Source organism: Ruditapes philippinarum, unplaced genomic scaffold (assembly GCF_026571515.1).
Source record: "Ruditapes philippinarum isolate M1 unplaced genomic scaffold, ASM2657151v2 ctg525_1_1_1_1, whole genome shotgun sequence".
In the NCBI taxonomy this organism is placed as follows: domain Eukaryota; kingdom Metazoa; phylum Mollusca; class Bivalvia; order Venerida; family Veneridae; genus Ruditapes; species Ruditapes philippinarum.
The window spans coordinates 124,383-138,767 of NW_026861030.1; the positions used below are offsets into that span (position 1 = coordinate 124,383).

Consider the following 14,385-nt stretch of genomic DNA (forward strand, 5'->3'; position numbering starts at 1 on the left):
TGAACCTTTTTTTCAAATAATTGGGTGATGATAGGGAACATACGTGTGAAGTAATTCCACAAGAAATAAAGAAGTCACTGCTAAAGTAAAATAAAGTACTGCACAAAAAACTTCAACCAGTAATCTGGAAGTGGGCATAGTTGCTGAAGCCGGGATGGGCAGGATAGCTCTCCATATATGTTGATCATACAAGATTATTTTTTTTAAGGTTTAAAGTAATCAAAACATTTTTCCAATAGACATGTGATGTATGTGGAAGTTTGTGAATAAAAACAAATGTAGATGAGATGTTATAATAATAACAGAACAAAAACATATTTTTTCAATTTTTAAGATCAAATAAGGTCGACACAAGCACAATTTTGGCAAAATTAAATTTCAGTACAGATGTTTATTTCTTAATCTGCCGTGATTCAATATCCTGTATCATTTCTTCTATTTTTAGTTTTTGATGGTCAGGTATATATCTCATCTCTACATCTTCGTCTGTGTTCTGAAGTAAACAATAAAATCATGTTAAAATATTACACTCTATGATGGTAGCAAACAATAGAATATTTCAGAGATACCCAAGCTGTAATAAAGTGTGTAAAGCAAAAAAAATATTTGAATTTGAAAAAAATAATACTTCAAAAATGCTTTTATGAAATGAATATGATAGTAATTTGCCTTTAAGGCTAATGGAATTACACAGAATCATAACCAAATGGATAAAACGCTACTTATGTTAGCAGTAAGAATATTTTTCCAGAACATTTCATTCTGTTTATGTATGATATTTATGTGTGCTAATCAACAGAGTCATTGTATTTTACAATTGTTTCGAGAATCAACCATAAGATTAGGGAATCAAAATAACTTTAACGATGATGAAGTTTATAAAAATGTTTCATAGGAAAGAGCTTTAAAAGTCTTATAAATGTCATAACAAGTTAAAGAATTTTGTTTAGTTCACAAAAGAAACATGTAATTTTTCAGTATTTACCTCTTTGAGTCACATAGTCACCCTGAAGCCATATTTCATGGCTTTAGGGTGACAACTTCATAACAATCTTTTATAGAAAAAAATCCTTTTTTTTTAAAAATATGCAGTCAATTATAAAATCCTGAATCCTGAACTTCATATGCATGTACATGTATTGTAGCTCTATTGTTGAGTTAACTCGGTAAAATAGATTATTAAAAGAAAGAAATAAATTTAGTAATTCATATCATATCTTTCCGTCCGTCCGTCCGTCCCCTTTTCTTGTCCGGGACATAACTTTGAAACAACAAGAGGTATCAACATGAAACTTTGTAGGTAGATAGATCTCATTGAGTAGGTGTGCAGTGCACAAGAACCGTAACTCTGCCTTGCCTAACTTTTGAATTATTCCCCTTTGTTTATTTTTACACTTTGAACTTTGTCAGAGACATAACTCTAAAAGTATATGAGGTATCAACATGAAACTTTGTAGGTAGATAGATCTCATTGAGTAGGTGTGCAGTGCACAAGAACCGTAACTCTGCCTTGCCTAATTTTTGAATTATCCCCCTTTGTTTATTTTACACTTTGAACTTTGTCCGGGACATAACTCTAAAAGTATAAGAGGTATCAACATGAAACTTTGTAGGTAGATAGATCTCATTGAGTAGGTGTGCAGTGCACAAGAACCGTAACTCTGCCTTGCCTAATTTTTGAATTATCCCCCTTTGTTTATTTTACACTTTGAACTTTGTCCGGGACATTACTCTAAAAGTATAAGAGGTATCAACATGAAACTTTGTAGGTAGATAGATCTCATTGAGAAGGTGTGCAGTGCACAAGAACCGTAACTCTGCCTTGCATAACTTTTGAATTATCCCCCTTTGTTTATTTTACACTTTGAACTTTGTCCGGGACATAACTCTAAAAGTATAAGAGGTATCAACATGAAACTTTGTAGGTAGAAAGATCTCATTGAGTAGTTGTGCAGTGCACAAGAACCGTAACTCTGCCTTGTCTTATTTTTGAATTATCCCCCTTTGTTTATTTTACACTTTGAACTTTGTCCGGGACATAACTCTAAAAGTATAAGAGGTATCAACATGAAACTTTGTAGGTAGATAGATCTCATTGAGTTAGTAGGTGTGCAGTGAACAAGAACCTTAACTCTGCCTTGCCTAATTTTTGAATTATCCCCCTTTGTTTATTTTTACACTTTGAACTTTCCGGGACATAACTCTTAATGTATAAGAGATATCAACATGAAACTTTGTAGGTAGATACATCTCATTGAGTAAGTTTGCAGTGCACAAGAACTGTAACACTGTCTTGCCTACTTTTGGAGTTATTGCCCTTTCTTCATTTTGACACTTTGAACTTTGTCTGGGACATTACTCTAAAATTATAAGAGATATCAACATGAATCTTTGTAGATAGATAGGTCTCATTGGGTGGAAGTGCAGTGCTTAAGAATCATTACTCTGCCTTGCCTTATTTTGAAGTAATTGCCCTTTGTTTATTTTTACTTTTTGACTTTTGTCCTGGACATTACTTTAAAACTATTAGAGATATCAACATGAAACTTTGTAGGTAGCTAGATATAATTGGATAGAACTGCAATGCTTAAAGAACCTAAACAAAGCCTGGTCTAATTTTGGAGTTATTGCCCTTTGTTCATTTTTACACTTTGACTTTTACCCGGGACATAACTCTGATATCATCAGGAAACTTTATAGATAGATAGATCTCATTGAATAGAAGTGCAGTGCAAAAAAACATAACTCCGCTTTGCCTAATTTTGGAGTTTTTGCCCTTTGTTCATTTTTTTTATACTTTCTTGTGTCCAGAACCTTCTCGAGGAGCATCACCCGGTTCAACCGGTTCTTGTTTAAGTTTTTAATACTTTATATTTTACACGGCTGATATCTTTAACATATTTTTTTTTGTAGTTCATTTGCCATGCATATGTGTTGTTTTTTTATCTATATGTAAGGCCCCCACAATTACACGTTTAAACGTATTCGTTTCGATTTTCATTCATAAACGTTTACGATATTGTTTACCGTTTAATCAAAATGACTGTATTGTCTTAAAAAATTTCTTAATCATTGCCTGTAATCATGGATTCTAGTGGTTTTTTCCAAAGTAAACAAACGGAAAATGGGTGTTTACAACCCTCCACACAGCATTATGGGGTTACAATGCAAAAAATGTGTGCTGACTCAATTGTGATGAGCCATGCACATTCTTTATTTGTACATGTATTAAAAATAGAAAGAAAGACATCATTTGGCGACTCAAATACATGGTGTGTATAGTACAAAGAGGTACCACCGTTTAAACGATATCGTTTCGGTTCTTAGCAATCGTGTAAACGTTTACAAAAAATTGTAAACGTGGGAGCCTTATCTATATGTACATACTTTTATTATCCTTTTGTACAACGCCATTGAATATGTATATAGAAATAGGCGTTTAATTAAATAGAACAGTTTCAGTTTCAGTTTCTATTATCTGTAAATGTCTGAATTTTGACAGAATGTTGGAATATATTTCATTTTCTGGTTATGTGTAATCAATATTTGTACACGGTATGACCCGTGAAAATTGGTTGGAAAATCTAGCTTTGCATAAAGAGACCTTTTTATTAAGAGACCACTTTTGACCCATCCTCGGTAACCCAGGCTTTTTACCATATATATTACCGTGGGTTCTGACGATGCTTTTGACCTTGAGTGATCTTTTAATTCAAGATTGACTGTATATTCAAAGTTTAAAAAAAACCTGTTCTTGGTTCAGACATTGAAGTAAATGAAAAAGTTAAAAGAATAAAAGTACTACAAGACTATTAATTCAAAAGAGGAAGTGTGCAATTTAGAATTTACAGAATGGGTCAAGCCTCTCAGTAAAGATGTTTAAAGGGAAAGACAAGGTTAGAATAAAAACTTGATTTCAGAAAAGGAATACTATAAATAATAAATCTGCAAATTTTCTGCCTCCAAATAATAATATTAAACGAATGATAACAAAATTTAAATCGCTAAATCACCGATTTCTACAAATCAGTAAGCGCGGCCATGTTTGTGTATTGGCCGTATAAAAACAGGTGCGCGTGATGTCATTTCCCCACATCTTTAGATTTATGATAAATCTAGTTGAATCGTAGCGAAATATTAATATAATTAAGTATTGACCAATTTAATTTTCACAGGAGGTGTAGAGGAGATATTTTTAGACTAGACTGAACAGTTAGAGGAAGGCTATTCCAAAGACGTATGCTCCTAGGAAAGAAAGAATTTTGATGATATTATTTGCCATATAGGCATTCTTGTGACCCAATATATTTCAATTTTCAATGTCATATCTGTACTGATTTTAAAGATAGTGAGAAAAATTGGACTGGTCTGGATGGATTGGACAATGTGATTCCTAAAAAGCTCTCTCCATAATTTGTTGGATATAAACAAAGTCTAAGACAAAAACAGGTAAATGTTAAGTATGTATACCAAACATACCTCTTTTAGGGTGATATTAACTCCTTCAGGAACACAACTCCAAACCATTTCCATCAGAACCTGAAGCTTTGTTGATGGAAGACTGTATAACTGAAAATATCAAAATATTATAATTATAACAAGAAAACCAAGATGGCCATCCTTTTATCACCCACTTAACTGGAAACAAAGTGATCCCTCTGAAGCATTAATCAAAATAAAATTACATGAAAATTGCAGACTCGGTTTGATCGAGTCTGTACATGAAGGACAATGAATAAGTGCAACATCCCTCATGCCCCCTAGCACCGGCTTCAATGGTACTCAATTCACAATACTTAATAGTGCTGGCATCAATGATCCCGAAAGACCAGAAAAATATAACAACACTGAAGTGAAGTACGGGGCAACTTTTAACAGCTGCCACACAGCACTTGACACCTGCTGTTGTGAAGTATAAAAATCTGGAAACAAAGTGATTCCTCGGAAGCATTAATCACAACCAAATTACATGAAAATTCCTTAAGACTTCAAACTACCTTTCATCTCATGCTCAAAATTTATGATGAAAATAAGATCAAGGTTTTTCTACAATCTATGTCACTGGCCAGTTTGTTTTTATCCCAAAGCAAACCATATTTTAACTTAAGTTAGAATGTTAACAAGTTTATACACTGATCTGACCTGGTTTCTTAGTTCTTTCTTAACCCTTCCCATCTTCAAAGTTGTTCAAGGTATAAATGAAACAAGAGTGATCAGTGATCACATGTGTCACCTCATGATGGCCAATTTCATGTTGGGATAGGTTTTGTGACAGACGGACACACAGATGGACAGTGCACAACTAGACTTGGTACTGATCATTCCTGTAAAGTTTGGATAAAATTGCACCAGTAGGAGTAGTCCGGACAAGCTTTTGTGTATCTGGCAACACACAGAAAAAAACACCTTTTTATCAAAGGGCCATAACTCGGCCAAAAATCATTCAACCGGAAAGCCCGTGCAATATGCGCAAGGACTTGAGCTACAGATCAATCCTGTAAAGTTTCATTGAAATTGCATTAGTGGTATAAGAGACGTAGTCCTGACAAACTTTAAAAATAAAAATTATTAAAGGGCCATAACTCTGACAAAAATCATTGAACAGGAAAATGCTGACAATATGCACAACTAGACTTGGTACTGATCATTCCTGTAAAGTTTGGATGAAATTGCACCAGTAGTTTATGAGGAGTAGTCCGGACAAGTTTTGTGACGGACGGACAGACGGACGTTCCAACATTTTGGGTTTAGGGGCTATTTTCTTTGTTATTTTCTTTGTTTTCTTAAGGGCTACTAGCCCATAAACCCTTTGATCACGGAATGAACCTATTGTTCTCTTTTGTTCTCTTTACTGTTACATAGCCCCTAAACCCAAAATGTTTGCTCGGACAGACAGACGGACAGACAGACGACGGAGAAGTGATCCCTATATGTCGCCACTACTCCGTAGAGGCGACACAAAAAAGCATTCTGACATACATGCTATGAAGATCCAATCAAAATTTTTTAAGTTAAAATGGGCCATTATTCTGTCAAAATTTTCAAAGTCACTTTGTACAATAAATTTTAATCACTTTGAGATTAAAGAATGACTAAAAGGAGAACAGTAATTTCAAAATAAATATAATCATTATGTGACATTGGAAACAGGCGATAGTAATGTGTTGTGAAAATACTTGTATGTTTTAATGTTTATTCCTGTTTTTTGTATTATCAAAGATTGATGTAATCACCACTTTGGAATAGTACGTAATGATGAGACATTTTTTTCTTTTTGTTATTGTTTTGGTTACACTTGACAAAAAAAATAAAGGAAGTTATTTACCTGTATCACTCTTTCATAATGATTCAAGTTACATGTGTCTAATATTACATTAGATTTAAACTGTAATGAATTGATCTCTAACTTCTTGGCTGGAACACTATACCTGAAAAGTAAAGGTAACTTGACACTCCTGACAAAACAATATTCAAACAAAAGGGTCATTATGGCCCAGAATGCATTTAAGTAAAACAAAAATTCACATCATGCATTTATTCAAAATTTGGGTTTCTTTGTTTGATTTTAGTTTCTGTTGTCCTTTAGATTATTTTTGAGTAAATTAACTTAATTGGACAATTAATGTAAAATACTTCTTCAAAAAAAAAAAATGTATACTTGAATTATTTTTTTTAAAAATCAATAAAAGTTAAGTGAAAATATACTGATACATGCATTTTAAAATGTCTCACCTATTACAATCAATGTCCATCTGTTTTGCTATGACATAAACATATTTAGAAAAGAAATCCAGACATGGGTAGTCATATCCTTGTATCCGGATATTCAATGTATTGTATTCAGGAATTTCCGGATCCAAATTCTACATAAAGAAAAGAAAAGTAAATATTGTATTATAAAAATATGTACATGTATAAATTTACAAATATCTTATAAAAATACACTATTTCCTGTATTATACAAAACTATGTGTGCAGTATTCTATAAATCTGATGTCAGCAGATAACTTCACCTAGAAACTGTTCAATAAGTTATCAGAGTAGTCTCCCTTCCTCCCTCAACTGCACATTCATAGCTTGATTTTTACATAAAGATGAACAAGATCTATGACAGAAGTAATAGAAAAATAGCGTTCTAAACAAGAACAAAAGTGCCATGATGGCCCTGAAATTGCTCACCTGTACATAGGCTCCCAGGGCGGGGCCAATTTTGACCCAGGGGCTTTTATTTGAACAACCTTGGTAGACACTAAGGCTCCCACGTTTACAATTTTCTGTAAACGTTTACACGATTGCTAAGAACCGAAACGATACCGTTTAAACGGTGGTACTTCTATGTACTATACTTCACCATGTATTCGAGTCGGCAAATGATGACATACTTTCTATTTTTAATACATATACAAATAAATAATGTCCAGGGCTCTTCACATTTGTGTCGGCACACATTTTCTGCATTGTGTCCCAATTTCGCTCTTTTGAAAGATCAAAGGAAAATCAACTTTACCAAAAATGTATTATGCCACAAGCGATTATTGCACGGTGATGCTGTTCGGAGGGTTGTAAACACTATTTTTTTCATTTTTACTTTGAGATAAACCAATTGGAATTGATAAAAGCCGTGATTACAGGCAATGATTAAAATATTCCGTAAGACAATATGGTCATTTCGATTAAACGGTAAAAGATATCGTAAACGTTTAGGAATGAAAATCGAAACGAATCCGTTTAAACGTTTAACCGTGGGAGCCTTAGTAGACACCCATTTGAAGATGTTTTATGATAAATATCTAAGCTCTAGCTCTAAGAAGATTTTTTAAGTTTTTACTATATACACATAAAGGGAAAACAATGACCCCCCCCCCCCTCTGGGCCAATTTGTCCCCAGGGCTTTTATTTTAACAAACTTGGTAGAAACTCACTAGAAGATAGTTCATGATTAATATCTAAACTCTAGCAATTTGGGTTTTTTTTAAAGAAGATTTTTTAAGTTTTTACAATATACAAATAAGGAAAATCAATGACCCCCCGGGACGGGACCAATTCTGACCCCCAGGGCATTTATTTGAACAAACTTGGTAGACACTAACTAGATGATGTTTCATGCCAAATATTTCAGCTCTAGCTCTTACGGTTTTCTAAAAGTAAATATTTTAAGTTTTTTCTTTCAGTTGCCATGGCAACCAGAGTTTTAATTGAAACTAAACTCTTTGAACAATTTTTAAAGTTGACTACCAAAGGAACATTTCTGTGAAGTTTGGATGAAATTGGTTTTAGCAGTTTATGTCTATGAGGAGATGTTTTTTAAAGTAAAAGTTACGGACGGACGCCGGACAGACACCGGATGAAAAGCGATCACAAAAGCTCACCATGTCACTTTGTGACAGGTGAGCTAAAAACTGAACAATGTGAAACAACTATTAGTCTATTTTCTTTTTGCAATAAAAAAAAGTAGATTGTAATATTTCAACAAAACTTAATATAAGACCTCATCTTATAACAATTCTATGAAAATAAACAGTATCAAATTATACATGTACATGTTTAATTATAAATGATATAGCATTCATGATGATGTCAGTGGTTCGAAAAGAGTGTTTAGCAACCATCTGAGAGGAACTACCATGTATTATCTCTTTATCAAACAGCTATATAAAAATTTAATTATGTAAAGGTATGTGTGAAACATCTTATAAAATGCTCATTGCCCAAAATTTTCAGTGTCAGTCTGTTGAATTTTTGCAGACTGACTGACCACTAAAATGCTCCAATGCCCTCAATGTCCTGTACCAATTTTTTATTAGTAAAGTATTTTAAAGAGTTGAAAATCCCAACTAGAAAAGTGTCCTTCACATGCTGAGCAACATTCCTATAAAGTTTCATGACTAGGTCAAATACTTTTTGAGATATGTGTGACACAAGATGAAAATTGCAAATTTGTACTAAGTCAAGGGCAATAACTCTACATATACTGAATAAATTCACACGCAAATACTCAGGTGCATAAGTACACAAGCTGACTAACATTTCTGTAAAGTTTCATGACTCTAGGTCAAATACTTTTTGGCTATGTGCAACACAACATAAGAAGGATGGATGGACGGACAGATGGACGGACAGATAAGGGTAAATCTTAATGACCCCTATAGTGATGGCACAATTAAAACCTACTGTTACTCTGACTGAGACAAAACTTTACTAATCAACACATTTCCTTTTAACCAATGATGTAATTATCGTGATACTTACAGCTGACTTACTTATAACATATTTCATTAAATATTTTATGAAACAACAGTTTTCTGATGAAAAAATAATGTAATTTTCATGAAAAACATACAGCTATATTGAGTTTTCTGTATTCCACAAGTTTTAATGTTTGAGATGTGACATGGTATATGAGTAGTGACTAAATTCATAATTCAAAATAATACTGTAATTTTATTTTTCAGTTTTCCTTTATGCATTTCAAAGAAGGTATAATTAAAGGATATTATATGGATGTGCCATTCTGGTGGATTTATCCCTCTTGTTGACTGTGGGAACTTGTATTCCCACTAGTCCTGTTGGCTCATAAGATTACAACTTAATCAAATTGCTCTACAAAATCCATCAGAATAGGGGGAATAGCACTCAGAATAGAGGGAATAGCACTCAAGTAAGATGTTTGGATATGATGTGATCATCAATTTAACAAGCAGCAGACTAACACAACACAATAAAATTAATATAAATTTAAAATACATTTTTGGTGTTTCAAAACAGGGAAAAGCACTATATTATCATGTATTGTTTGATAAAATGTATATACAAAATAGTATATGATGCTTGAGTGAAAGGAAATCTTATAATGTTAATATTTCAATTAAATTTGATTATATCTTAATTATAAACATTACTTACTATATCAGGCTCCCATTTATGTTGTAGCTTTTGACTTGTTGAAAGGCATCTAAAATGGTAAAATGATGAACAAGAAAGAAAAATAAAATAATTGTAAAAAGAATGTGTGTGTAAGGATATATGACAAAATATATATTAGAAAACTTATAGAAATGTGGCCAATACAACCAGTTATGACTAAACTGTTTGGGTTTATAAAGTCATACATATACTTTAGAATCACAACATCAAAACCATTTTAGCCTCTTTTAATTTTATTTTTATAAAATTTATTTAACCAAATAAAGTTAGTGAATAGTGATTACCCTATTAAGGTGGACAGTAATATTCAATGTATCAATTCTAATTATCTAATCACTTAAGACCTCCCTTATACCAGCTGCATTGTAATTTATTTTTTCTGTCCTCATATTCCCATACATGTGAACTCTCCCTACTTTTAGCGGGAGACTATCACTTTCTGCAGCCATATTTGCAAAGATTTTTCTTAAAATAAGGAGTATTTTCACAAATTAAAGAAATCTCCCTATTTTTGATGTCAGAACTTCGTTCTTTGTTTATTGCAATTTTCTTAAATCTCCCTCTTTTTGAAGAAAAATCTCCCACTTGATTATGAATAAAAGTTCACATGTATGTATTCACTAACTAAATACCTTTTTTGAATGGTCTTTAAACTTCTAAATCTGGAATACGATACTGCTAGCTTCAGCACAGAGGTAAACTTTTCCATCTTTATAGCAAGCTGAAAGACAAAAAAAAATGAAAAATGATCTTTACTGTAAAATAAAAATATTGCTCAGCTGTAAATCAATAAGTACTTAACAAGGCAGTGTGCTTGATTATTCTCATTGCTTGGCAGAAAAAGGCATAACCCTGCAAAAGAGTTACTCAGAATTATGGGACCTGTGCCAATCATGTAAGATAATCACAGAGAAGTGTGTGGATTTCGGTAATGTAACGATTCGCCACATTAACAATTCGTCACATAACGATTCACAAAGAGTAATAACGATACGCCACAGTTAAATAACGATTCGCCACATGTTGAAAATACAAACTTTTTCACACATATATTATTAAAACTGTCTATGAAACCTTCCTTCCATTTTATACATGTATTTCATTCGTAAATTACATAAATTAATGCTGCAAATCATACTGAAAACAGCTTTTATTGAATAAAAACACATTAAAACAAACATATTTTATTACCAAAAATACATAACACAGTGATTTGTTAGTGATAAAACCTGGATTTATTTTATTGAATAAAACATATAAAAACAAACATACTTAATTTCTCAAATTACAAAACACATTGCAAATTAGTTAACATTTGTTTATAATATACAACTTGGAAAATTATACTAAATACAGCTTTTATTGAACAAGAGGGCCATGATGGCCCTGAGGTCGCTCACCTGTATATAGGCCACACCCAACCCCCCCATGTTGCAGGGCCAATTTAACCCAAGGGCTTTTATTTGCACAAACTTGGTAGACACCCATAAGAAGATGTTTCATGCTAAACATCTAAGCTCTAGCTCATTGGGCTTTTTAAAAGAAGATTTTTTTTAAGTTTTTACTATACACATATAGTTAAAAACAATGACACCCCTGGGGCTGGGCCAGTTTTGACCCCAGGGCTTTTATTTGAACAAACTTTGTAGACACTTACTAGAACATGTTTCATGCTTAATATCTAAACTCTAGCTATTTGGGTTTTTTCAAAGAAGATTTTTTAAGTTTTTGCTATACACATATAAGGAAAATCAATGACCCCCGGGGCGGTGCCAATTTTGACCCCATGGCTTTTATTTGAACAAACTTGGTAGACACCTATTAGAACATGTTTGATGCTAAATATCTTAGCCATAGCTCTTCGAGTTCTTTAAAAGAAGATTTTTTAAGTTTTTACTATATCCATATAGGGAAATCAATGACCCCCCAGGGCGGAGCCAATTTTGATCCCAGGGCTTTTATTTGAACAAACTTGGTAGACACTTATTAGAACATGTTTCATGCTAAATATCTTAGCTCTAACTCTTTTGGTTCTTTAAAAGAAGATTTTTAAGTTTTTACTATATACATATAAGGAAAATCAATGACCCCTTGGGGCGGGGCCAATTTTGACCCCAGGGCTTTTATTTGAACAAACTTGGTAGACACCTATTAGAACATGTTTGATGCTCAATATCTTAGCCATAGCTCTTTGAGTTCTTTAAAAGAAGATTTTTTAAGTTTTTACTATATGCATATAGGGAAAATCAATGACCCCCTGGGGCGGGGCCAATTTTGACCCCAGGGCTTTTATTTGAACAAACTTGGTAGACACCCATTAGAACATGTTTCATGCTAAATATCTTAGCTCTAGCTCTTTGGGTTCTTTAAAAGAAACTTTTTTAAGTTTTTACTATATGCATATAGGGAAAATCAATGACCCCCCGGGGCGGGGCCAAATTTTATTTGAACAAACTTGGTAGACACTCACTAGAAGATGTTTCATGCCAAATATCTAAGCTCTAGCTCTTATGGTTTTTTAAAAGAAGATATTTAAAGTTTTTTCTTTCGGTTGCCATGGCAACCAGAGTTCTGCATGGAATTAAATTCTTTGAACAATTTTTAAAGGTGACCACCAAAGGAACATTCCTGTGAAGTTTGGATGAAATTGGCTTAGTGGTTTATGAGGAGATGTCATTTAAAGTAAAAGTTTACGGACGGACGGACGGCCGGACGCCGGACGAAAAGCGATCGCAAAAGCTCACCCTGTCACTTTGTGACAGGTGAGCTAATAAAAACACATGAAAACGAGCATATTTATTACCAAATTACAAAACACATTGTATATTAGTTAACATTTGTTAATAATATAACCTGGAAAATTATACTAAATGCAGCTTTTATTGAATAAAACACATGAAAACAAACATAGTTTATTACCAAATAAAAACATTTAAAACATTATGTTCTCATATTCTGTATACAGGTCTAAGACATTTGTTACACAACAAGTGTCGTAACAATGGAAGGAAGCTGGTAAAATAGAATTTAGCTACTTTTAACGAGATAACCGCGGCCGTTGATTCAGTGCTTCATTCACGAATTCGGCGTTACCTCGTAAAATGGCATCAATTACGTCTTATCTGCTAAATTAAGTGTAATATGCCAGGAATAGATTGGAAAATGTCTCAGGTACACCGAATATAAAAAACATAATTAAGAGCACAGGAACCCGAAATTCTATCCAAAACAAAAAAAATAACGATTAAAAAAAATTTATATGGGATTTTTTTTAATCATTATTTGTTGTGTTTTTTTTTGGATAGAATTTCGGGTTCCTGTGATTAAAAGATTGTACGTATTGTTAAAAAAATGCTTCAAAATGAAAATCTGCGCTGGGGTCCATATCTTCACATTACTTATATTAAGTAAATTTATTATTGTCCTTGTCGAATTATTTAAAAAAATGTTGATATAATTGAACTAGGACTAGTCAAACTAAGAAAATTATCGTTTTTTATAATACTGTGGCGAATCGTTATTTGACTGTGGCGAATCGTTATTTAATTGTGGCGAATCGTTATTGTGGCGAATCGTTATTGTGGCGAATCGTTACTTATACACCCATAAACACTTTTCATATGAACTACGTAAATAACCGAGGTATATCGAGTGAAAAAATACGAGTTGTTTCCCTTATCTTCGAGTAAAATCGATATCTCTTATGCTAAAACAATACAAATTAAGCCATTTTTAAACCGCTAGTTTGTTGTGATTAAATGTCCGATTTTAAAAAATATTACATCAATGGAAAGCTTGGGATCTTAGCTTTGCCACAGTATATAATTTTACATATTTTTTGTCACCAAAGTATTTAAATTAACTGTTAAACCTACCATATGTCAGACCATTTTACATACGACTTATACAGTGAGATACGCATCTTTGACTCAAAAACATACTGATAAGAATAGCCTGTCGTCTGCTAGTTGGGGAAAGTGTTTATTGGTGTATTCTGGATTTCAACCCAATTCCTTCAGTAGTTTTGGCGATATCAACTTTCATGCAAAAGCTTAACCAAAGAGTGAAGGTGACGCCAACACCAGGGTGAGTACAATAGCTCTCTCTATTCTTTCAATAGTCGATCCGAAAAACAAGTTATGAACAAAAACTTTTTACATATACCTGACATATAAAAAAATTATCTCCTCACAAAAATTCGGATACTTAATATCCGAAAGCTATCTTACTTTGAAATAATTATTGTCTCAAATTAAAGACAGTTTTGTCTGCTGCAACAGAAATGTACATGTGTTTAATAGTTTTTTTAAATATCTGTATTAAGCATAAGGAGTATAAGAAAACCTAATGAAAGAAAGACAAAAAGTCATACAGTCAAGATCAGCGGAAGCTTGATTTTACTTGGTTAATTTGCGGATTTTGATAACGGTTGCGGTACCAAATTATGCGGTACAAACCGTT

At 32.9% G+C, this 14,385-nt stretch overlaps 1 protein-coding gene across 3 annotated transcripts; it reads right to left on the minus strand.

The window, feature by feature from the left end:
• Positions 1-315: 315 nt before the first annotated feature.
• On the minus strand, positions 316-14,385 carry LOC132714301 (large ribosomal subunit protein mL48-like). 3 transcript variants are annotated; one of them, XM_060697137.1, is made up of 7 exons: positions 14,297-14,385; positions 10,557-10,645; positions 9,904-9,952; positions 6,733-6,863; positions 6,326-6,428; positions 4,480-4,569; positions 316-493 (listed from the first exon to the last, which is right to left on the minus strand). In XM_060697137.1, the coding sequence occupies exons 2-7, from the start codon at positions 10,631-10,633 to the stop codon at positions 392-394; spliced, it is 552 nt and encodes a 183-aa protein (XP_060553120.1). In that variant the 5' UTR covers positions 10,634-10,645; positions 14,297-14,385; the 3' UTR covers positions 316-391. The 3 variants fall into 3 exon arrangements, with proteins under 3 accessions (XP_060553120.1, XP_060553121.1, XP_060553123.1); XM_060697138.1 differs by lacking the exon at positions 14,297-14,385 and adding an exon at positions 14,154-14,191; XM_060697140.1 differs by lacking the exon at positions 14,297-14,385 and adding an exon at positions 13,866-14,062.

Bases quoted from the DNA above. Each gene is read 5' to 3' on its own strand.
- LOC132714301 (XM_060697137.1), bottom strand. From the start codon at position 10,633: ATGGAAAAGTTTACCTCTGTGCTGAAGCTAGCAGTATCGTATTCCAGA. The intron at 9,953-10,556 runs GTATTTAGTTAG...TTACCATTTTAG, and splicing joins TTAAAGACCATTCAAAAAAG to ATGCCTTTCAACAAGTCAAA. The intron at 494-4,479 runs GTATGTTTGGTA...TGTTTACTTCAG, and splicing joins TTAATATCACCCTAAAAGAG to AACACAGACGAAGATGTAGA.